We start from the raw sequence: 25,264 nt of genomic DNA, 5'->3' as shown, positions 1-25,264 counted from the left end.
CAGTGGTTGTCAGTTTTCAGACTCCAAGACTGGGAACCTCAAGAAACCTACCAAAGCTCCACAGGAAAAGAGCCTCAACAACATTAGTGCCCTAACACTGCCTGAGAAATGTCCTAAACTGTATCCACAAAGCTGTGGCTTTTCCCCCAGTCTCCTGAGACTAACTCCTGAAGGATTACAAATGTCTTGACAATATAAATGAATTTAACCTTGGATTTTGAATGAAGCTTAGGAAAAACAATTTTACACAGCTTTATCAACTACCCAAACAAATCAGGTATGAGGTCATAACAGTTCCAAAGAAACAAGAGATAGTTACTTCTCCTGTGTGCCCTGATCGGGCATCGAACGTGGAATATCCATACACTGGGCCAACACTCTAGCCACTGAACCAAATGGCCAGGGCCAAAACTATATTTGTTTTTTTTTTTTTTTTTTGTATTTTTCTGAAGTTGGAAACGGGGAGGCAGTCAGACAGACTCCCGCATGTGCCCGACCGGGATCCACCAGCACGCCCACCAGGGGGTGATGCTCTGCCCATCTGGGGCATTGCTCTGTTGCAACCAGGGCCATTCTAGCCCCTGAGGCAGAGGCCATGGAGCCATCCTCAGTGCCTGGGCCAACTTTACTCCAATGGAGCCTTGACTGTGGGAGAGGAAGAGAGAGACAGAGAGGAAAAGACAGAGAGGAAGGAGAGGGGGAGGGCTGGGTTTACTTCTGAGCTCTCCGTTCTGTTCTATTGATCTATATGCCTGTTCTTATGCCAGTACCAGGCTGTTTTGAGTACAATAGCTTTGCAGTATAACTTGATATCAGGAAGTGTGATACCTCCCACTTTCTTCTTCTTTTTTTAAGATTGCTGAGGCTATTCGTGTTCTCTTTTGGTTCCATATAAATTTTGGGATTATGTGATCTATATCTTTGAAGTATGTCATTGGTATTTTAATTGGTATTGCATTGAATTTATAAATTGCTTTGGTAATATAGACATTTTAATAATATTTATTCTTCCTAACCATGAGCACGGTATATGCTTCCACTTGTTTGTATCTTTCTTGATTTCTTTATCAATGTTTTATAATTTTCCAAGTACAAGTCTTTAGTCTCCTTGGTTAAATGTACTCCTAGGTGCTTTATTTTTTTGGTTGTAATTGTGAAGGGGATTGTTTCCTAATTTCTCTTTCTGACTGTTCATTGCTTATGTATAAAAATGCCTCTGATTTTTGAGTATTAATTTTATATCCTGCCACTTTGCTGAATTCATTTATCAGGTCCAGAAGTTTTTTGACTGAGACTTTAGGGTTTTCTATCTACAATATCATGTCATCTGCAAATAATGATAGTTTTACTTCTTCTTTTCCAACTTGAATGCCTTTTATTTCTTCTTCTTGTCTGATTGCTGTGGCTAGGACTTCCAGGACTATGTTGAATAAGGGTGGTGAAAGGGAGCACCCCTGCCTTGTTCCTGATCTTAAGGGGCTTGCTTTTAATTTTTGCCCATTGAGTATGATGTTGGCTATGGGTTTGTCATAGATGACCTTTATTATGCTGAGGTATGTTCCCTGTATTCCCACTTTGTTGAGAGTTTTGATGATGAATGGGTGCTGGATTTTATGAAATGCTTTTTCTGCATCTATTGAAATTATCATGTGGTTTTTCTCCTTCTTTTTGTTTATGTGATGAATCACATTGATTGTTTTGCGAATATTGTACCAGCCTTGCCTCCCCAGAATAAATCCTACTTGATCATTGCTAATTTTTGTTGAGGATTTTAGCATCTATATGCATCAGGGATATTGGCCTATAGTTTTTTTTCTTTGTGTTGTCTTTGCCTGGTTTTGGAATCAGAATTATGCTTGCCTCATAAAAGGAGCTTGGAAGTCTTCCTCTTGAATTTTTTGAAATAGTTTGAGAAGGATAGGAGTTAGTTCTTCTTTGAATATTTGGTAGAATTCACTTGTGAAGCCATCTGGCCCAGGACTTTTCTTTGTTGGGAGTTTTTTGATAACTGTTTTGATCTCATTTGGTGTAATCAGTCTGTTTAGGTTTGCTCATTCTTCCAGATTGCTTTGTATGTTTCAAGGAATTTGTCCATTTCATCTAGGTTGTCTAGTTTTTTGGCATACAGTTCTTCATAGTATTTTCTTACAATATTATGTATTTCTGTAGTGTCAGTTGTTATTTCTCCACTCTCATTTCTAATTTTATTTATTTGAGTCCTCTCTCTTTTTTTCTTGGTGAGTCTAGTTAAAGGTTTATTGATTTTGTTTACCTTTTCAAAGAACCAGCTCCTAGTTTCATTGATCCTCTGTATTTTTTCTTTAGTCTTTATGTCATTTATCTGCTCTGATCTTTATTATTTTCTTCCTTCTACTACATTTAGGATTTACTTGCTGTTTTTTTTCTAGTTCTTTTAGATGCAGGGTTAAGTTGTTTATTTGAGCTTTTTCTCGCTTCTTAAAGTGTGCCTGTAGTGCTATGAACTTCCCTCTCAGTACTGCTTTTGCTGTGTCCCATAAATTTTGAGTTGTTGTATGCTCATTATCATTTATTTCTAGAATTTTTTCTTCTTCTTTGTTCTCATTCTTAATCCATTAGTTATTTTACAACCTGCTATTTAGTTTCCATGTGTTTGAGAATATTTGAGCTTTTCTGTTGTGGTTGACTTCTAGCTTTATGCCATTGTGATCAGAGAAAGTGCTTGATATGATTTCAGTCTTCTTAAATTAATTGAGACCACTTTTGTGCCCTAACATGTGGTGTATCCTAGAGAATGTATGATGAGCACTTGAAAAGAATGTATATTCTGCTGCTTTAGGGTGAAAGATTCTGAAGATATCTATTAAATCGAGTTGATCTAGTGTGTCCTTTAAGTCTGCTCTTTCTTTGTTAATTTTCTTTCTTGAGGATCTATCTAGTGATGTTAGTGGGGTATTAAAATCTCCTACAATTATAGTATTGCTGTTGATTTCATTTTATCCTTTATAATCACCTCATGAAAGTAGTAGAGCAGACATCCTACTTTTGAAAAATTACAAAAATGAGATGGTGGGGAGGGGTGTTGAATTGCTTATGGAAAAACACAATGGAAAGGCCAGTTAGAATTGTAACCTAAGTCTTCTCTCCAGAGCTTTTTACAACTTAGATTAATTTTCTCTTTTTCCTTTTTTGTTGAGTTTCTTCTTCTCAAACTTTAGCAGACTTACTTTTTTATTTTCTCAAAGATATAGAGTCCCTGCCCTCTTAAAACTTCTCTGTGTTGGAAAGATAAAATAGAAAACAATTTAGGGAGGAGAGATTCAAGCAGGAAAATATATTGGTAATATTTGCTAAATGACTATAAAAATATAATTATTTTTAAAATTGTAAGTCATTGTTAAGCAACTAATAATTTTATTCTTGAAGAATTTTTCTGATTGGATCCCCAATTTTTTTTCAGAAGAGCAATGCTGAGTGGCTTTAACTGATCTGAAAGGTGGACATTAGAAATAATTTTATAAATTGTTCTAGTTTTCATCTGTTGCACTTACCTTTTAAAAAAAATAATTTTTGTTTCTTAGTCTGAATACATTTATAACTCTTTGTTGTTGCTTTTTTTCACAAACAGAGAAATGAAGTGGACTCTGTTTCTGAAACATGTTTGAGAACTTTGCTTTTAATTGCACTCCACCATATTCACTTATCTACAGACACTTTGGAAAGATAGTTATGTAAGAATGCAGTCAGTTTTTAGGCATAGAAGTTTTTTTCACACATATTCTAGGGTAACGTATTTAATTAAGTAAGAGTATGAAATTTTGCCTTTTTGGTAGACTGAAAATTATAATTTTGCCATTTGAAATTAAAACTTGAAAAGGGGTCTTATTAGATTCTCTCTACTATTGTGTATCTATCTTTTGCCAGTAAATGCTTTGGGACACCTGTCCTCAGCTCTAGCTAAGTCTGAAGGAGTCTGTCAGGGCCATTGCCTGTATTTTTGAGGCTTCATTTAAGGGAAGTGTAGTGGTCAAATTAAGGAAATATTTCATTAGTTTTAATGAATTCATAAACAAAACAGTCATTCCCATTAGAATTTTTCCAAATATATAAATTCTTACTTCAATCAGTAAGGATTCTGTACACAATAACAGCAGGTTAATTTTGAACCATGCTGTATCTATCTGCCCCGAAAATGAAAGTAGCAACTTGACAATAATAGGCCCACCCACCAGAAAGCAGAGTTTCAAAAAGTCTCCATTCAGGACCTGCCTGGTGGTTGGTTCAGTGTGATTCTATATTTGTGTCTAAACTTTGTCCATCATCCCTGAGTGGTGAATGTAACCACATCTCAAAGGAAGTCCTCTTCAGCCTGAAGAAACTGCCCAGGATTGCAGAAGCATTGGCATCCTTGAGCTGTGCATTGACCAGAGGATGATTTTGTGTGTGTCACTTGAGTCAATTTTTTAATATCTTTTCCCACCTTCTTTGGACCATGGTCCTGTGTATCATTTTGTTCCCTAAAATACCTACATTACCTTAACAGAAATTGCAACCTCCCATTGCTACCTAGTGCCTGCGTGGGTGCCCAGCACTCACTCACTGCCTTGCTCTATAAGCTCCAACCACAATAACCTGCCTGCAGTTTCCTCTCATTTTATCTACCATTTCGTCTCTCTGGCAGATATTCCTTGCTTTCTTCCCTCCTATTCTGGCTAACTCCTACTATTCTACAACATTCTAGATTTGGTTTAGGCATCATTTCTACCAAGAAACCTTCTTGCAGCCCCCCCCCCCCCATTATCTCTGCCTGTCTATCCTTTAAATTAAAAAAAAATTATGTATTGATTTTGGAGAGAGAGGAAAGGAGGAAGGGATGGGGAGAGAGAGAGAAACATCGATATGTTTTCTACTTATTTATGCGTTAATTGGGTGATTCTTGTATGTGCCCTAACCAGGATTGAACTCACAATCTTAGTGTATCTGAACAATGCTCTAACCCTCTGAGCTACCTGATCAGGACTCTTCTTTAAATTTTTAAAACACAGCTTTATAGAGATATAATTCACATACCATTACAGTTCACTCACTTATTGGTTATTTATATTTAGCTATGTGGAAACATCACCATAGAACTTTTATATTTCCTCAAAAAGGAACCCCATACACTTTATCTACCCCCTCCCTATATCCTAGCCCCAATTTCAGCCCTAAGCAACCACTAACCTATTTTCTCTATTATGGGTTTTAATATGAATAACAACACATAACATACAGAATTTTTGATTGGCTTCTTGCATGTGGCATAATATTTTGGGGGATCATCCAAGTTGGGGCATGTATCAGTATTGTGTTCCTTTCTATGGCTGAGTAATATTCCATTGTATTGTTCTACATTTTATTTTTATCCAATCACCATCTTAATGTTGATGGTTACTTACTTGGGTGTTATTAATAATGCTGCTATGAACATTCATGTACAAGTTTTTGTGTGAACATGTTTTCATTTCTCTGGAGTATATACCTAGAAGTGGAATTGCTTGGTCATATGATAACTATCTGTTTAATAGTCTGAGGAACTTCCAGATTCTTCCAAAGCCCCTTCACCCATTTGCATTCCCATCAGCAGTGTGTATGGGTTCCAGTTTTTCCACATCCTTGTAACTCTTGTTATTATCTATCTTTTTGATTCTTACCATTCTAGTAGGTGTGAACTGGTATCTTATTATGGTTTTGTCTCCTTTATTTTATGTGTGTCCTCAGTATCCCTACATTGCTTCCCAATGCGCAGTACACATGCACATATTGAATGTGTTATAAGGGCTGTCATTTTTATTGTTTTTCAATTTTTATTTCAGCAAGTGTCCAGCAGGCACATGTGATGGGTGTTCATTCTATTTCCTGTGGGAGAGTGCGGAAGCTTGCCCTCTGTGCACAGAGCATGACTTTCATGAGATCGAGGGAGCCTGTAAGAGAGGATTTCAGGTATGGCAATCTGAGCAGAACTGTGTCATTGAAGATATAATTATTCAGCTTAGCATCGCTTACTTCATAGAAACTCAGATTCACAAGCATGGTGGAAGCTTATAGTTCACTTCATGTGGAATTAATATGCATTTAAAGTCACATTTGTTAGCTAACCTCCCATATACCGAGGTAACTGAGGATGTACACTGAGACATGGAAAAGGAATTATGATAAGGAAGTTGTAGGTTGTGGATATTTACTTGGATTATAAAAAGAAAATGGTTTTATTAAACTATGATATGATCAACTGACCTGTGTGGTGCAGTGGAAAAAATAAAGCGTCAACCTGGAACACAAAGGTCGCTGGTTCAAAATGCTGGGCTTGCCTGGTCAAGGCACATATGGGAATTGATGCTTCCTGCTTCTTCCCTGCCTTCTCTCTCTCTCTCCTCTAATGAATAAATAAAGTCTTTAAGAAAAGTTAATTTTATCAATGTCACCCCATCAAAATTAATCAAAAAAATGTGTCTCACGGCTAATTCAGGCAGTTAGAAGAATAGTATAAGGATGCTAATTCTGCTTCTCAGGCCACATCCTGCAAAAGGGGCCCCAAGCAAATTGGTGATTTGGCTCCTCTGATTTTGCCAATTGGATTTTAAAAACTAGGTCAGGAATACCCTGAAATGGAACTAACAATACATGGGCATAAATTTAAAGGACTTTTGGAGCTGATGTATCTGTTATTGCTAAACTACATTGGCCTCCTTCCTGGCCCACTCATGCAGCAGCCACAGAATTACAAGGTATAGGGCAGAGTAAATCCCCTCAACAAAGCTCTAGTTTTCTACATTGGTAAGATTAAGAAGGTCATTCTGGATTTTTTAAGCCTTATGTTCTCCCTGGATGGCCAGTTAATTTGTGGGGTAGAGATGTTTTGAAAAATATGGAAGTGTTGCTTGTCAGTCCTAATGGTTTAGTCAGTACTCAGATGCTGGATCGGGGATTTTTGCCCACCAAGGGACTAGGGAAAGAATAGCGAGGAATTCTCATCCCCATAGAAATGGCACCCAATACCAGAAGGTGTGGATTGGGATATCAAAATTTAGCATAGGGGCCTTGGTAGCTCCTGCTACCTCAATAATACATTGTGCAGACCCAATTACTTGGAAATCAGATAATCCTGTATGAGTAGACCAATGGCCCCTTTCTCAGGAGAAACTTAGGGCAGCTGCTCAATTGGTACAAGAGCAGCTACAGCTTGGGCACATTGAACCATCTAATAGCCCATGGAATACACTTCCATATTTTGATCTTGTTGCCTCCTGGATTATCAAGGGGTATAGGCGACACTTACAGCTTATAGGTTTTGAGCCTCAAAATTATTGTTGTTTCTTTTTTCAAAGGATCAACAACAATGGCTCTGGGAAACTTCCTCTAAATGGCAAATTGCTCTTGCAAATCAATGGACAACTTTATACTGAAACTATCAACTTAAAATCAGCTCAAAGTCTAGAATTATATGCCATGATCATGGCTTTTCAGCATTTGCCATATTCCCACTTTAATCTATCTACAGACAGCAAATATTTACTTATGGTGTTTCCGCTATTAAGACTGCTATCTTAGGGACAAATGCTGATGAACTATTTCAGCAGTTCCTCCTTCTTCAAAGACTTGTATGTCAACATAGAGCTCCATGTTTTAAAGGACATACTCGAGCTCACTCCATGCTCCCTGGAGCTTTAGCACAAGGGAATGACCATTATTTTTCTTTTTCTTTTTTTTTTTTTTTTTTGTCTTTTTCTGAAGTTGGAAACAGGGAGGCAGTCAGACAGAGTCCCCGCATGCGCCTGACCAGGATCCACCCAGCACACCTACCAGGGGGGCATGCTCTGCCCATCTGGGGTGTTGCTCTGTTGCAACCAGAGCCATTCTAGCGCCTGAGGTGGAGGCCACAGGGCCATCCTCAGCACCCGGGCCAATTTTGCTCCAGTGGAGCCTTGGCTGCGGGAGGGGAGGAGAGAGACAGAAGGGAGGGAGAGGGGGAGGGGTGGAGAAGCAGATGGGCGCTTTTCCTGTGTGCCCTGGCCGGGAATCGAACCCAAGACTCCTGCACATCAGGCCAATGCTCTACCACTGAGCCAACCGGCCAGGGCCTGGGAAAGCCCTTGTTGATCAAGCTAGCCAAAAGAAAATTATTTGGAGCAACTATGACAGATCGAGCAATTCAGTCTCATACTATTCATCACCAGAACGCTGCAGCCCTGTGTAAACAGTTTCAACTTTCTCGGGAAGCAGCACAGCAGATTGGGAAATCTTGTCCAAGGGGTCCTATACTACAATCTGCCCCTTCATTTGGAGTTAACCCTCAAGGACTCATACCAGGACAACTTTGGCAAATGGATGTTACTGATACACCTTCATTTGGCAAACAGTCCTATGTCCACGTTACAGTTAATACATATTCTGGATTTATAGTAACCTCTGTCAGAACAGGAGAGGCTGCTAAGCATGTTATAGCTCATTGTCTGTATTCATTGTTGTATTATTGGATTTCCTAAACTGGTTAAACCGACAATGCTCCTGCATATGGAGCAAAAGCATTTACTGTATTTTATCATTCTTACAATCTTTAAAGTCAAGGTATTATTAAAGTGTACCCAGCAAATATTTTAAGGTCAATTTAAAAAAATTTAGAAGGGAGGAGTCATATTCTGGAACTTCTACGGGTCTACCATATCATGCTTTTTACTTAAAAAAAATTAAAAATTTTTTTGAATGCTAATGAGCAGGAGACGCCAAATCTTTTTCTCCTGCAAACTAATACCTTCTTTATTTGATCCAGCTAATAACACTTTTGTCTTTTTCCAATAGCTCCAGGAAAAGATTTATGTAGGCGGATGGGGATCCTCAAACCCCTCAGCGAGATCTTCTGAGCATGGCCTTTAAGATACCAAGAGGCAGAAAAAGCCCAATAGAGATCAGGGAACTACCAGCTTTTAGGATACGCCCTTAAAGGCTCCAACACCCCAAAGGGGTCTCATAGGATGCCATCTGGGTCCTGCTTCAATAGTGGAAAGGAAGGTCATTGAGCTAAAGCCTGCCAGACTTACATGCCTCTGCTGTGAGGAAACAGGGACACTGGAAGGTAGGCTTCCCCCTCACTCCTCTAAGGGAGGGTTCAGTCTCTTCCAGCCCTGCTCCAGCCACCTATGACCTAGCCTTGCCCAGAAAGCTGGGGTTGGCCACTGAAGGCTGAAGGTGCCCAGGGCCGTCGGCCCCATCTATGACACTGTAGACGAGCCTAGGGTATTTCTTCCAAGAAGCAGGTAAACTGATCTCATTTGCACAAGGGCCACTTAACTATGTCTTTCCTGAATAGTCAGGGTTTTTTATTCTTCCCTCGAAGATCTCTGTTGTGGGTGTTGATAGTCCTATTTTCTGCTGCTTTGTTTAATATATAGTGTTTCCTTTATTCCTCCTACCTCAATGCCCCACTCATATTTCAGGCTAGGACCTACTCCTAATTTAGAGCTCTCTTTCCCCCTTTTGCCAACTTCTATCATGAATCTACCTTTGCCACCCAGCTTAGTGTATCTCAAGGTTCTCTTTACCAAGCCACAGTTGCAGAGCTCCAGGGAAAAGCAACCTAGTCTCATCTCTCCAGGCAGAGGAGAACAGAAGCTCCATCTCCATACATGCTGCAGATGGCTTTTTCAGTCTACCTAAATCATTACCAGCTAGAAGCAGTGGCCATTGTGACTTGGACGTGAGCTGCAAAGTATAGAATTGTGACAACAATTCCAGTGCCATGCGGACTTTTCCTGGATGTGGATTTTTTCTGGACTCCTACTCCTTGTGACAGCTCCTAACATACTGAACTGGGGTTGGGTTGCATTTTTCAGTGATTTGGCATGGTGATAGTGCCAACTTAGATTTGGTGAACATGTTAAGGACACTACTCTTTTATGGATTCTTGCTGTATTGGCCAAGAGTTTGCTTAAAGGCTTTAATCACTGTAAAAAAAAAATAGAAGACTGGATAAAGAAGATGTGGCACATATGCACCATGGTATACTATTCAGCCATAGAAATGATGACATCGGATTACTTATGACAAAATGGTGGGATCTTGATAACATTATACGGAGTGAAATAAGTGAATCAGAAAAAAACAAGAACTGCAGGATTCCATACATTGGTGGGACATAAAAACAAGACTAAGAGACATGGACAAGAGTGTAGTGGTTACGGAGGGTAGGAGGAGGGAAGGAAGGAGAGGGGGAGGGGGTGGGGGAGGGGCACAAAAAAACTAGATAGAAAGTGACGGAGGACAATCTGATTTTGGGTGATGGGTATGCATCTGAATTGAATGACAAGATAACCTGGACATGCTTTCTTTGAATATATGTACCCTGATTTATTGATGTCACCCGATTAAAATAAAAATTTATTTATTAAAAAAAAAAACAAGAAAAGTTAAGCCTGACCTGTGATGGTACAGTAGATAAAGTGTTGACCTGGAACCCTGAGGTCCCTGGTTCAAATTCCTGGGCTTGCCCAGTCAAGGCCCATGTGGGAATTGATGCTTCCTGCTCCTACCTGCTTCTCTCTCTCTCTCTTTCCTCTCTAAAATAAATAAAGTCTTTAAAAATATTTTAAAAAGAAAATAAAAGCTAAAAAAGCTATGATATGATCATGTGATATAATTAAAGGTATAATTAAGGTGAGAATGGATAACTGACTCACCACAAGAAGCATGTCTAAAGGGTAAGAGCATAGTCATAGAATAGTCATCCTATTCTACATTTTCTCTTTTCTATTTGTTTATCTGTTTTTTAAAAAAATAAAGTTAAGGTTCAACTCTATGTTTTTTGTTTACTTTTTACATTTAATATATTTCCTTTGTCATTAAACTTTTTTTAAAAAAACATGGCTTTTAAGTTATTGACAAATGTTCTATTATATATATAATTTGGGATTTAATAATTTCCCTGTTCAATATTTGAGAAAAAGTTTTAAACAATATTTTTGTAGCTCAGTAATGAACATTCTTGTTGGAAATTTGATTATTTCATTCGAGTTATCTGGGTTCAGGGAGATGGTCACTTTTAAGGTTCTTGATATATCTTGGTTGCTTTGGTTGTACCAGTTTGCACTTCTACTAGTAGTATTTGAGAGTGCCTACTACACTGCACCAGTTTTTAGTCATTATGTATGAAAATCACAGACTTTTCTTCCTTCAGACCAGTTACCTACCTCTTCCCCCTCTCAACATTCTATTGCAGTGATGGTAAAGAAGCACAGACGAGAATAAATCAATGCTGGTGTGGGACCCTGTTGAGAATGGGCACCAGAGAATCAGAGATTCTGATGAGATTTCTGAGAGCCAGAAGGTAGAATAGGACTGATCATTTGGTCATCATGGAGTGGGGACCATGCTGGAGTGCTCATTGCCTAAGGAGGCCAGAGGGAAGGCGTTTTGCTAGGAAAATCTTAACAGGCTTGTAATGGGCAGGTGGAAGGCAGAAGTGTGAAAAATCAGAATTCCTCCACCCAATTCCATGCATTCAGCATCATTGGAAGAAGTAGTGAGTAGTGTTCACCTCTAGGGAAAAAAAAACAACATAGAGAAAAATTTTCTAAATTGGTAGTTTTCAAACTTTAGTGACAGTGAACCTATAGTAAGAAATATATACATTGAATACCAAATCTAGTACGCAGGCACAAACTCAGACATATACAGCTATGCCTAAAAATAAAATATAAAATGTTTTCTTAATAATTTAATGCAAAATAGGAAAGTCCCCAAACAGACAATTCTAAAACAAAAAAAAATTTTTATTTAATTCATCAAGTGTGCTTACCTCTAGATAGCTCATTCCAGTTTTGAGCAGACAGTTGCTTACACATCTAGTGACTGTTGAGCCACTTTCTTTTTAACATTATTAAGTAGGTCAAGGATGAAAAGTTCAGGTTCACAAAATATGGTGTCTTTTAAATCCTTTTCATAATAACAATATATTCTTTAATGCTTCACAATGGAAATTTGTATTTACCTTTTCACTAAAATTATGATAAACTTATAATAATTTTTTGGAGTAAATTAAAAACTAAGTTGCATTCTATTCTTTGGCTACCACATTTACTTCAAGAGTTTTGAAAAGCTCAACTACCTTTTATTCAAATATTCTTTTTCTTTCTCTTCTCTTTTTTTTTCTTTCTTTCTTTCAGAGGAGGGGAGATAGTGAGGCAAACTCCCACATGCTCTCTGACTGGGATTCACCCGGCAACCTCATCTGGGGCCAGTGCTCGAGTACTGAGCTATTTTTAGTGCCTGAGACTAATGAATGCCTCCAGTAGAGTTATCCTCAGTGCTGGGGGCCATGCTCAAACCAATTGAACCTCTGACTGCAAGAGGGGAAGAGGGAGAAAAGGGAGAGAGGGAGTGGGAAGAAGCAGATGGTTACTTCACTTGTGTGCCCTGACTAGGAATTGAACTCAGGATGTCCATATACCAGGTAGACGCTCTATCCACTGAGCCACTAACCAGGACCTTAAATATTCTTTAATATTTAATATTTCTATTCTGGGAAGGTAAAGATTAGACATTTAAGACAGCGAGGGTGCAACAATTTCTCTAATTTGATCTCAAACTGTCTTGAGAAAGCTGTGTTCAACATGTTATAAGACTATTTAGGAACAGATTGTTGCAAGGTAATTATTTTTAAATATTTGTTTTGACCTTAAGAATAACATTTTTGGGAATACTTTGATGTATTTAATGTATTGAAATATACAATCCTCCCATATTTCCAATTTAATTTGAGAAATACCAAAATCAGTTAAATATGTTTTTTTTTTTATTCTTAGAAGTCAATTTTGAAAACATTTTCCAAATGAGATCAAGCTTCAACTAGAAAAATATGAATGCCATATCTGAGCTCATACATCTTGCTTAGTGTATCTCATTGCAACAGCAAACAAATGGGTGTGACACAGAAAGTGGGTGGTTTACCTCCTATCTCTGAAGAAAATGTTTCAAAGATTCTACTCCTTCATGAGCTTTATATAATACAAAGGATAGCTTTCACTGTGTTTTCATTATGCCTACTAACAAGGAGAGATTGCTTTGGATGCCAAAGCCATTGGATGATAGTAATTATCAAATATTGCTACGGGTATCTTTTAATCTTTAAATAATTCCACTGTATTTTGCTTTTGTTCCTGCTCCATTCTTTGTAATTTTTCATTTTATATTTCACTTTCACAGTTCTGTAAATACATCTAATCCAGATATGTGTAAAGTTAAAATTGCACACTACAAGCCTTCCACATATAGCTGATATAGGCCAAAAGAGCTGTACAACTTTTTTTTTTTTTTTTTTTGGAGCTGTACAACTTGTGATAAAAGTGCTCTTATCAAATTGGATCTCGAAAATCTATACCAGGTTCTAAGGATGTGTTAAACGTTGCTTCTAAATGCCAGAGAATAGTAAAGATTGGAAGAGATACTATGTGGACACTAAGAGGAATGTGTTCAAATTTATCATCAAATTTATCTTACCCTGTTCACAAAATATCTCTACACACTGGAAGAATATGTTTTTCAGCTGTGTTGCCAGCTGTTTTCTTGTTTTCCAAAGACATGTGACCATATGAAGGGATAAGACTTCTTAATTAATAGAATGACTAAGCCATGTATAAAATGACTAAGTTATAGATGGCTAAGAAATTTTGCCAATAGCTTGATTTTTTTAAATCTATCAATTTGAGGAGCTTATTGAAAACTTAAACATACTGGGTTTACAAGTATCTTTTTAATTTTGAAGCTATAATGCTTAATTTATAGGATTGTCATTAGACATTAGAGCTTACTGTTTTCACTGAATGTTAGACATTTAATAAAACCATAAGGTTTTTTTTGGTCTGTTTTCTTGTTTGAACACACTTCAGATGAAGTCAACATTTGCTGACGAGGGTTAACATTTTCTCCTATTGTTATTATTCACGTATTCACGCTTACCAATGCAGCAGCTCAACTTGAATACCCCTCTCTAGTTCTCACATCATTGTTCTCATACAATTGTGACCCATTTTAAAAGTAATTTATTCACACTAAGGCAAATGTTACAGTTATCATGCACTAAAAATTTCTCAATTTCAATGCACTTTAATATATATATATATATACTGAAAGTTCTTATCCAGAACTTGGTTGAAACTTTTTCTCAAATAAATACGATTCTTCCACATCAATTATTTTATGACTAACTGCAAAAATATGTATGTGTGTATAAAATCAAATTAAGCATTATGGTGTTATCCTTCTGTTAGGGTGTTAATAAAGTGACCATCATACACCAGAAAATTTAATGAGACACCATGAGCAAAAAATGTAATGCCCCATGACATTTAATGTCACTGGATATAATCATCATGCAGATTGCTACTGGTCACTGCATATGTTGAAATGTATTAGGAACCGTGCACTGTACTCTGATTTTTAGTTCTAATCTGCTTTATTTGATGCATTTATTTTTAAAAATTGCTGGTTGAGACCCAATATACTGATGCTATTATTCGCTAGTTAGTTGTAACTTGCAGTTTGAAAAAGCATTACCCTAAATAAACTGAGTCATCTATGTTTGGAGGCTGAGAATAAGAAATTACGAGAGTAGTACAGACCCAGAATGATGCCCTCCTTATTTTTGGGATGGGTAAGAGGGGTGCAGTCTGTGTGCCTTTCCCTGTCCCAGTCATCAAAGCTGCCAGTCATATCATGCCCTGTGCCCAGGGTCCAGGGTCTGCCCCTCTGCTCAGACGAGAGGCCTGCAGGGGAAATGGATCTACATAATGGGTAGGTGAAAACATTCCAACTATACTTATATTAAACAGCTAATATTTTATTTAAAAATGAATCAGAAGTCAGAGATTATTAGAAATGTGAGGAAAATAGCCCAAAGGATGTGTCCAGATGGATCATTTTTATTCAACTTCCTTGATGTGTACCAAGCCTTCTGATCTGACAGTCCATGGTTTTATTTGACTTTGTTGCATTTTAATTCATCATTTCCTTATTCACTCTCTTCTGTATCTTTTCTATATAGTCTATTCTTCTGGAGCTTCTACTAGATGCATGGGGAATAATCTTCTAAACCTACTGTGAAAATAGGGTGAGCAAATCCCTTCTTCTGAATGTTATTTCTCATGTTATCTCTGTGTGTGTGCTTTTTTAAAGGAAACCTTATATGTGTGGAATGAACCAAAATGGTGCATTAAAGGAATTTCTTTGCCTGAGAAAAAGTTGTCAACCTGCGAAACAGTTGACTTTTGGCTAAAGGTGGGAGCAGGTGTGGGAGCTTTCATAGCTGTTTTGCTGGTGGCTCTAACTTGCTACTTCTGGAAAAAAAATCAGAAGTAAGTAACCTCATTGGAGTGACCATATTAGAACTGAAGGATCTCTTTTGTTGTTAAAATTTTAGATTAAATCATTATATCCAATAGTTTCTTTTAGAGACACAAGAGTTTCTCCAAGTGAAGGAGTTATAGGAAAGGCCTTTGAGAAAGCAATGGACATCCTTATTATTCTGATAATTTAGAGATTATTGAGTTAGAACTTTAATACAAAACAAAAATGGGGGGTCCAGTTTGCTCAGGTCTGAAATTAGAAGGCACATTTTTCTCTGTGTCAGTTTTTCTTGCCATGATATGATGTATTCTTGCTCCAACTTTTTTTTTTTAGTTTCTTGTGGGCAGATATTTACAAAACTACAACAACAAAACCCCAAGACTAATTGCATAAGCAGATACCATCTTTATTTATTCAAGGACTCCAACAATCTGGAGTTGAATATTGAATATTTATTCTAACTCCTGATTTTATATTGATGTGTCATATGATTTGACTTTTCAGAAATTATTTATGTGTCATTGAGGCTGTGAAAGTTCTATATGATAATGGCCGAGGACAATTGGAATATCTGCGTTTTGAGTATAAAGGAATGAGTGATAGAAATGATAAAGGCCAAATCAATTGCCTGTATGGTATTCTTAGCCTTGTGAACTAAACTTTGGATTACTGTATAGTGAGTTAGCTTCCAAATATTATAAATTAAGAAAATGCATTCAGACCTCAAGACTTCTCTTTGGTTTTCCAAAGTTCATAATTGGACAGTTTAGTCAATGTAAAATAGTTAGAGAGTTAACAGTATTGCACTGATTCTCTGAAATTCTGACAAAGATTCATGTGTAGATGGTAGATAAATGAGAACATAGAGTGTGCTATCTGTATGTGACGGAAATTTGTTTTTAGAACAGCTATACTACAAGACAATTTAATGAGTTGGTATATGACCACCTAAAATAAGTACTATTTTATGTTAAACCTCCACTTTATTTATTTACTACCACTCAGACTGGAGTACAAATATTCCAAATTAGTAATGACAACTAACTCAAAAGAGTGTGAACTCCCAGCTGCAGACAGTTGTGCTATCATGGAAGGAGAAGACAATGAAGAGGAAGTTGTATATTCCAATAAACAGTCACTACTGGGAAAACTCAAATCCTTGGCAACAAAGGTGAGAGCAGAATTTCAACCTAGTATTACTATGCATGTATAAATTAGTGGCCATATTAATCTAATAGTCATATTTATGCAAGCCCTGTCATTTAGCATGTCTGTCTCCATCAACATTTATTCAACAAAATATTCTTAGAAGTACATAAGAATGTAAATACAAGACTATTCACTGCAGCATTCATTTTGCCGGTTAACCAAGCAGAAACAATCTAAAATACCATCTGTATGGAGTTAGACAAGAAATTTCCAAATATCAAAGTAATGGAATACTGTATAACTCAGAAGCTATTAAAGATAGCAATACCTATGTCCATAGGTCCAAGATAAAGTGAAAACAGCACCAAGACTAACACATTTCTATTCAATATACATTTATGTTAGTATTACCATAACAAACTAACAGTAGGTACTTTTTGGCAGTTTTGAAATAATGGGTGTCTTTAGTCTTTGAAGTAATACATTTTTGTCATGTTTGAATTTTCACAAGGACAATTTTAATAAAATATGTTCATTTCTACTTTTTTAAAATTTTATAGCATGATTGCTTCATGCAGAGAAAATAAAAGTTTTTTAAATTGTTGAGGTATTAAATGTACCTTGTAGATGTCATCACATTTGTTGGCTTTGAAATGTTTACTCTGTTTAAACAGATAACATGAAACTTTCAATATTATTTGTAAACACATTGTATTGACATTCTTTACCATTGACTTAAAAGATGAGAAATTATAAATTCATTCACTCAGGATTAAAAATAGAATCAAACAGAAGACAGGAGATGCATTTACAATGATTTTCAGAAGGAAAGACAAGTGGCAAAAGATAACATTTTTTGAAAGTGTTTTAGTAACTGGCTTCTTTTACTCTCTTGATTTAAGCATATAAATATAGAGGATAATTTTTATTTATTTATTTTTTTTGTGACAGAGACAGAGAGAATGAGAGAGAGGGACAAACAGAGACAGACAGGCAAGAAGGGAGAGAGATGAGAAGCATCAATTCTTCATTGTGGCACCTTAGTTGTTCATTGATTGCTCTCTCATATGTGCCTTGGCTGGGGGGCTACAGCAAACTGAATGACCCCTTGCTTGAGCCAGTGACCTTGAACTCAAGCCTTGCTCAAACCAGAGAAGCCCACGTTCAAGCTGGCAATCTTGCGGTCTTGAATCTGGATCTTCCACATTTCAGTCTGACGCTCTATCCACTGCACCACCACCTGGTCAGGCTATAGAGGATCATTTTAATAAATGAATAAGCCCAGCCCTGGCCAGTTGGCTCAGTGGTAGAGCGTTGGCCTGGTGTGTGGAAATCCCAGGTTCGATTCCTGGCCAAGGCACACAGGAGAAGCACCCATCTGCTTCTCTACCTTTCTCCCTCTCCTTCCTCTCTGTCTCTCTCTTCCTCTTCCACAGCCAAGGCTCCACTGGAGCAAAGTTGGCCTGGGCGCTGAGGACAGCTCCATGGCCTCCACTTCAGGCACTAGAATGGCTCCAACTGCACCAGAGCGATGCCCCAGATGGGCAGAGCATCGCCCCCTGGTGGGCATGCTGGGTGGATCCCGGTTGGGTTCATGTGGGAGTCTGTCTGCCTCCCCACTTCTAACTTTGGAAAAATACAAAAAAATAATAAAAAGTAAAAAATATTAATAAGCCATACTCCCCTTCTAGTAATGTTATTTAATTTTTCTTTTCTTGATATGGTAGTTTAGGATGGATATTATTGCTATGGAATATTGAATATGCACTGCTTGTCAAGAAATGGCATTTTACCCTACTTTCTAGTTAACTAGTGAGCCCGCCATAGTTTCATGAACACTTTAGAAGACATGAGATTCCCAGTCAGGGACAAAGGACAGTTTAGCACTCATAGCAGCAGCACTAACCTGAGTATCAGCATTGATACTAGTTCCGAAAGCACCACTTGCCACAGGGCTATGTGAACAGGAGCAGACTACTATTGCTCACAGTGACATGCAGTACAGGAAAGGAAGCCTAAGCTTTGGGAACCTCAGTTTCTTTGAATAGGCAATGAATATCCCTCTCCTTTGTTTTTACTGAGTAGGTAGCATGCCTGTTTATTGCTTCAGAGGGAGATACTGTTTCCAAGATTGTCAGCAAGCCTTTTGCTCTAGAAGGAGACAGTATCTTATCTTACAAGGTTGTTTTCTATCAAAGATCCTTGAAAAAATAGTCTCATCAAAGGGAAATCAGTGTCTCACTCATAAGATGTGTAGAAATGCAAAAGAGTTTTGCATAGAGAATTGTATCCCAACAATATTCAAAACTCATTTCTACATCATCTTGACTTCTGGTGAATTTTTCTGTTAGTATAGCATTCCATTGGCTATTCTAATTAACTCACTGAGGCTGGTATCAAATGTGGTCAATTTGCTTTATACAGCACTTAAGCAAGATGAGACCAACCTGTATTATTAACCTGGACCATAACCCTGGGGACCCAGACCCAACTGTCTGAACAAATCCCATAAACCATCAGCACCCACCTTAGAAAGCTAGGAGGCTTTCTCTCTCTTTTTAAAAATATTTTATTTATTCATTTTAGAGAGGATAGAGAGAAAGAAGGGAGGAGGAACAGGAAGCATCAACTCCCATATGTGCCTTGACCAGGCAAGCCTAGGGTTTCGAACTGGCGACCTCAGCGTTCCAGGTTGATGCTTTATCCACTGTGCCACCACAGGTCAGGCCTAGGAGGCTTTCTCTTTAAGTCCAGGAACTGACCTTTCCACTGAACCTGAGACATGTTCACTGGCACTGAGGTCTTTCCTCCACAGCGTTCAAGAGGAACGTCAAGACAGTTGTTAAAAAATTTAGAGACCCAATGTATTTCCCTCTTTTGTTTTGCACTATGGTAGCAGAACTTGGTGAGCAGTGCAGTCAACCAAGTGATCATTATCCTTTTGACCTAGGGCCCTGGTCAGCAAATCGCAGCTCACAAGCCACATGCAGCTCTTTGGCCCCTTGAATGTGGCTCTTCCACAAAATACCACACGCGGGCACTACCTCGATAAGGAATGTACCTATCTATATAGTTTAACAAATTTGGCTCTCAAAAGAAATTTCAGTCGTTGTACTGTTGATATTTGGTTGTTGACTAATGAGTTTGCCAACCACTGATCTAGGGTGATGACAATTCAACAAGACAATCCAGGTAAGATTTTAGTAGTTGCATAGACTTTGTGTTGGTCTTCAAGGAAGAAATATAGAACAATGATTTTGTCCATAACAGAGTATAGACAGTTAGTTGATATTATCCTGAATGTCTTCAGAAGCCAAAGTGGTATCATTCATTACTTTTGCTAAAGTTGGAGATAAAATTTTGTATCACCTTTTCTAATCGAATAAGTGCCCTTCGCAGTGATTTTCAACCTTTTTCTTTCATGGCACAAACACACACTAATTACTAAGGTCAGTGCCCCTGACTAAATACAACCATTTTCATCTCATGGCACAAATAAATTAGTTACTAAGGAAGAAGAGGTCAGGGCCCCTTTTTCTTTAGTAATTAGTTTATGAGTGCGTGAGAAACAAAGGTTGAAAATCACTGCGGCTTAAAGAGCATAAATAACAAGTCAGTTACTCCTTTAGGAACCTCTTCTTAGTAACAAAGAGTAGTCTCATTTTGGAAAGATCCTTGCAGTTGTCTAAGAGCTACGTGATCTGTTGGGGATGTTTCTTTTCTTATTTTTAAGTGAGAATGGGGAGGCAGAGAGACAGGCTCCCACATGTGCCCTGGCTGGGATCCACCTAGCCAGCTCCCTGTAGGGTGATGCTTTGCCATCTGGGGCTGTTGCTCTGTTGCTTGGCAACCAAGCTATTTTAGCACCCAAGATGAGCCATGAAGCCATGCTCAGGGCGAGGAGACAACCTGCTCCAATTGAGCGATGGCTGCAGGAAGAGAGAAAGAGAGAGAGAGAGAGAGAAGGGAGAGGGGGAGGGGGTGGAGAAGCAGATGGATGTTTCTGTGTGCCCTGACTGGTAATCGAATCCAGGACATCCACATTCTGGGCCGATGCTCTACCACCACTGAGCCAACTGGCCATGTACAGGAATCTTTCCATATGTAGATGAATTATGACCACTCCAGGGGTGCAAGTGCAAGTCCATGTGTTTTTAGGAGGGAAGCAAGACATAGTGTATCTGGAAAAAAAGTAGTATTTATGCTTGTTGGGGACAGCAGGTAGCACCTACAGAGTCAGGCAGTACAGTGTTTGTTGCTACAGAGCTCCCAATTCACCTTAAATAATTGTGTCTTTTTGTCTTTGGGAGACTGCCTGAGTGCAGTTGATCCACTTTTCCAGTTTGTCTGTACCATAAACTGATTAGTATTTGTCACTTCGTGAAATGACTGAGCAATCGCTATGAGAATAGAGGTATTGATTGCTATAATTCTGGGGCAAGTGCTGGGGCTATCCCCTGCTGTTTCTGATAGATTTTTGGGGAGATTTAAAGAGAATGGTACCCAAGTTGTTGTTAGAGCATCTAATGGGCACGGTAGACCCAGTAATCAGTTAAGTTTAAGGCATTTAACAGTTTGAGAGAGGAACACTAAGGCATTTTCCTTCATGAGAAGGTGACAGTGCCTCTTGGGAAAAAAATGATCACTAATGTCCTTTTATCCTTCCTACCTCTTAGGGTCTAAGGTACCCCAGGTGCTTCATTATTAGACTATATTATTGTTCTCCTTCTGACACATAATCAATCTGTCCCATTTTAGTAGCTAAAATTTCACCTTATTTCTACTAATCCCCTACTGGCACCTGGACCTATGTTCCAGAACATTGAGGTGAAAGAGAGACAAGGTTATTTTAAAAAACATATGGACACCTAGTTTATCCCCCCATATTTGCCCATGTAGGTATAGCAAGACTTGATGAGCAGTGTATTCAACCAAGTGGTCATTATCCTTTTGATCTAGGATCACGACAATTCAACAAGACAATACAAGTAACTAAACAAACCACAATTATATTTGAATCTTCTAGGCTCCTATCAGAAGGGATTACCACCAGGAGCATCCTGGAGATTACTGTTGGAAAAATAAGGACACATCATGCCCAGGAATGTTTAGAGCAGAATCCTTGATTTTCATATAATGTATGTAACCTTAAACAGAATCAATCAGTATCTTTCCCCCATTTCCCCTTTCCATGGAGTAGCCAAGAGGAGATGATCCCTTTCTGGGGACAGTGATTTTTAATAAACAAACTACTTAAATCAGATGTATGGACCAGGAAGAGGCAAGGGAGACAGAGTCAGAAATATTTTTGAGTCAATTTTTGAGAAGATCATTCTAATAGTTAATAGCACTATATGCCTTTGGATGGTAGGAAATGTGGAAGGTCCACCAAATACCTCTACTCTAAGCCCATAACTGGGTACCTATTATGATAAAAAGAACACCATTGTCAGACTTCAAATGGTCCATAAAGCCAAAAAATATTAAGCAGATTTGTTTTAAGGGCCAGGATGGTGTGACTGGAGTGAATTAATCAGACTGGAATAGAAGCACTATATCCTGAACGGTGTCATTAGTGATGAGGCACCACTATAGACCACAGAGGTGGACAAAAGTCTGATGCAGTTCATTTGCCAGGAAAAACTGGAAAACTTTTGGCATAAGTCCCAAGTCTAGCATAGTGTGGTAAGCTTTGCATCAGAATAATAGTGCTTCACGCTCAGTCTGTGATGGCAAGTTCATTGATCTGTTGGGCAGGATGTACGGTCTTTATCAGATGGACCCAGATGATTTAGTCAGGTCCTAAGATTTGTTCTCAAAGAAGGGTGATTAATATGCCAGTCTGTAGTTTCCCAAGTGTCAGAAAAAGGTTTATTGACTCATATTTTAAGTCAGTAAAAATAAAACAAGTATTAACAAGAGATGTATAGACCATAGCTATGGCAATGGCTTTGGGTTCAGCCCCTGAAGCTGTGCAATCCTATAGGTTTTCAATTCTGCATACCTTGTGCAGAGATTTAATAGCTGCAGCAGCCAGTGGGTACCATTGGGTTTCAGCTCAACCAAACCATCAGTGAACCAGGCTCAGACATATAGTAGAACATTGATGGACTGAGGACTCCAGGGAGCTAGTGACTCTATTTTGAGCAATGCAGTGGGGGATAAAGTTTCCCCCAAAGGGTATGCTGCCATATTTTCATGTGAGACTGGGATGCAGCCGGGGCCTGACCAGCTGTATTCTTGAATATACCACTTTCACTTGACCAGTGAAGCCACTGTGCCCTTCCTACCTTGTTGACCCACCATGAATGGGACTGTCAGGCTGTAGAATCACAAGGTGTACATGAAAAGGGCTTTCAGTTTTGACAGGAGCTCAGGAACAAGCCAGTAGCTGGTGTTGTTGTTGTTGTTATTTTTAAAGAGTAGCTGTGTTAAGGAGGTGATGAGTCTAAAGCCCAAAGTTTGGCCCCAGGGAAAGGCAGCTTCCTAGTGACATCTAACCTGAATCTGAAAGAATTCAGGAGAAAGTATGGATTAAGTATTACATAAACTTTTAAGTGTTTCCTCATTTTGTAGTACCTCCTGTTATTTTATAGCTAGAGAATTGAAAGCTTGTAAAGGTTCTTGGAAACAATCACAGGAAACAAGATGGAGGAGAGAGCTTTTCTCTTTGAGAAGGTATAGCATATAGTGTTTTGTTTTAAATAGCAATTTCAGCTGATATAATAATTTTAAACAATTTTTAATGAAAATTCTTTTTTTTTCTTTTTTATTCAGTAAGAGGAGGGGAGACAGAAGAGACAGACTCCTGCATGTGCCCTGAGTGGGATCCTGGCCAGCCCACTAGGGGACGATGCTCTGCCCATCTGGGGCATTGCTCTGTTGCTCAGCAACTGAGCCCTTAGTGCTTGAGGCAGAGGCCATGGAGCCATCCTCAGTGCCTGGGATCAACTTGCTCCAATCGAGCCATGGCTTCAGGAGGGGAAGGTAGAGAGAGTGAGAGAGAAGTGAGAAAGGGAAGGGTGAAGAAGCAGATGGTCACTTCTGTGTGCTCTGACCAGGAATCAAACCCAGGACATCCACATGCTGGGCCAGTGCTCTACCACTGAGCCAATGCCCAGGATGAAATATTTAAATATTACGGAAAAGAGGAAAGAATTCTGTAGCAGTATAGTCATATACCCACCACCTAAATTTTGCAATATTTGCTTTATTATGTATCTCTGCATATCTCCATCACTCTATTTTTGAATACATCTTTTTTTATGCATTTCATAGTAACTTGCAGACTTGAGTACATTTTACCCCTAAGTACTTCAGATTTATATAATTGATGAGAGAATTAATTTTTTTAAGGTAAAATGTTTACATAGAATGAAATGTACATATCACAATACATGATTTGATGAATTTTGAGAAATACGTATACTTGTGTAACTCCAAAGCCTATTCAGATATAGAAGATTAGTTTCACCATTGTAAGTAAACTCTTGTCCTTTGTATGCAACCAGTCCTCATCTTCATCCTCCAAAGGAAACTACTGTAATACTCTTTAAACTATAAATTCGTTTTATCTGTTTTAAATTTTATATAATTGTAATTACACACTGTCATATTTTGTGTAAGTTTTCTGTCACTCAAAAAAATGTTTCTAAGGTTCATTCACCTTGTGTTAATCTGCAGTAGATTTCTATTCTGTTTTAAGGATATGCCAAAATGTGTTTATCTGTTCTCTTGTTGATGGATAGCTCTGCTGTTTCCAGTGTTTAGCTGTGAATAAATATGCTGTGACTATCATTATGCAAGCCTTATTGTGTGACCCATTAAAAATTGTTGTTATTCATGGTTTTATGAAGCAAAAATGTTTATAAGTTTCCTAACTGCTGTGTCACGTAAGGTTTGTTTGCCTTACATATTCTTATTTGTGCTCTAAAGGCCATGCCTTAGTGGATATTTTTCTACCAACATATTGGACTTGTGGGATTTTGTTTATAGATTTGCTTTTCTTAGCATTTTTTTTTTCATTTTATCCCTTTTATTTGTTTTTTTTTTCATAATCATTTATGGGATACTATGTTAGACACTCCACCAGATCTTTGGTGATAGGTCAACAGTTTCTTATCTCAGACATGATGTAATTTACTGGTACAGTGCATGCACACACACGATCATCCAGTATGCTGAGCACATTGAGAGAATCTCTTGAAACACACAGGAGAAGGGTGTACAGTAAGGTGTGTAGTGACAAGGTAAAGTCAAGCTACTGGGAGAAGTTGAGTTTTCAGTAGATTCTTGAATTTAGTGCTTAAAAATATATTTTGTATGATATCTAAATTATACCAAACTGAGTAAGTTGGGAACTAGAGAGAGTAATTTTTTGTCTAAGAGAGAGTTAGATAGGAATGAGAAATCATACCTTCCAAGTTCCAATCCAGTGTTTTTTTTCTACATGTAATGTTTTATACATTTTCATAAGCATCGATTGAAAACCTATGGTGTACTAGGCCTTGAGTCATGTTTTAGGGATTAAAAATGAACAAGATACAATCTTTGGCATCAGGAAGTCCCTGTCAGTGGAGCTAGCTCTCTCTTTCTCTCTACACACACACACACACACACACACACACACACACACACACACACACACACACCACACCATATCACTGATAGGAGCACAGTCCCCTGTGAACACAGAATGGCAACCAAAGCCCTATGAGGCTAACATGATTTTATCAAGGATTTTCAATGTTTTACTTTAAAT

At 38.1% G+C, this 25,264-nt stretch overlaps 1 protein-coding gene across 2 annotated transcripts in view; it reads left to right on the top strand.

Annotated features, from left to right (window-relative positions):
- Positions 1–25,264, top strand: part of ELAPOR2 (endosome-lysosome associated apoptosis and autophagy regulator family member 2) — a 251,001-nt gene that overhangs the window by 221,423 nt on the left and 4,314 nt on the right. Inside the window, exons 19-21 of one of the 2 annotated variants that reach the window (XM_066354085.1) lie at positions 5,835–5,961; positions 15,184–15,362; positions 16,360–16,525. In XM_066354085.1, coding sequence (XP_066210182.1) covers positions 5,835–5,961; positions 15,184–15,362; positions 16,360–16,525 — 472 coding nt within the window. Of the gene's footprint in view, positions 1–5,834; positions 5,962–12,815; positions 12,942–15,183; positions 15,363–16,359; positions 16,526–25,264 lie in introns of those variants that run through there. The other variant, XM_066354086.1, reaches the window with a different exon arrangement.

Source organism: Saccopteryx leptura, chromosome 12 (assembly GCF_036850995.1).
Source record: "Saccopteryx leptura isolate mSacLep1 chromosome 12, mSacLep1_pri_phased_curated, whole genome shotgun sequence".
Lineage (NCBI taxonomy): Eukaryota > Metazoa > Chordata > Mammalia > Chiroptera > Emballonuridae > Saccopteryx > Saccopteryx leptura.
Note: the sequence above shows the minus strand (reverse complement) of the source record. Positions and strands in the feature narration are given on the sequence as shown.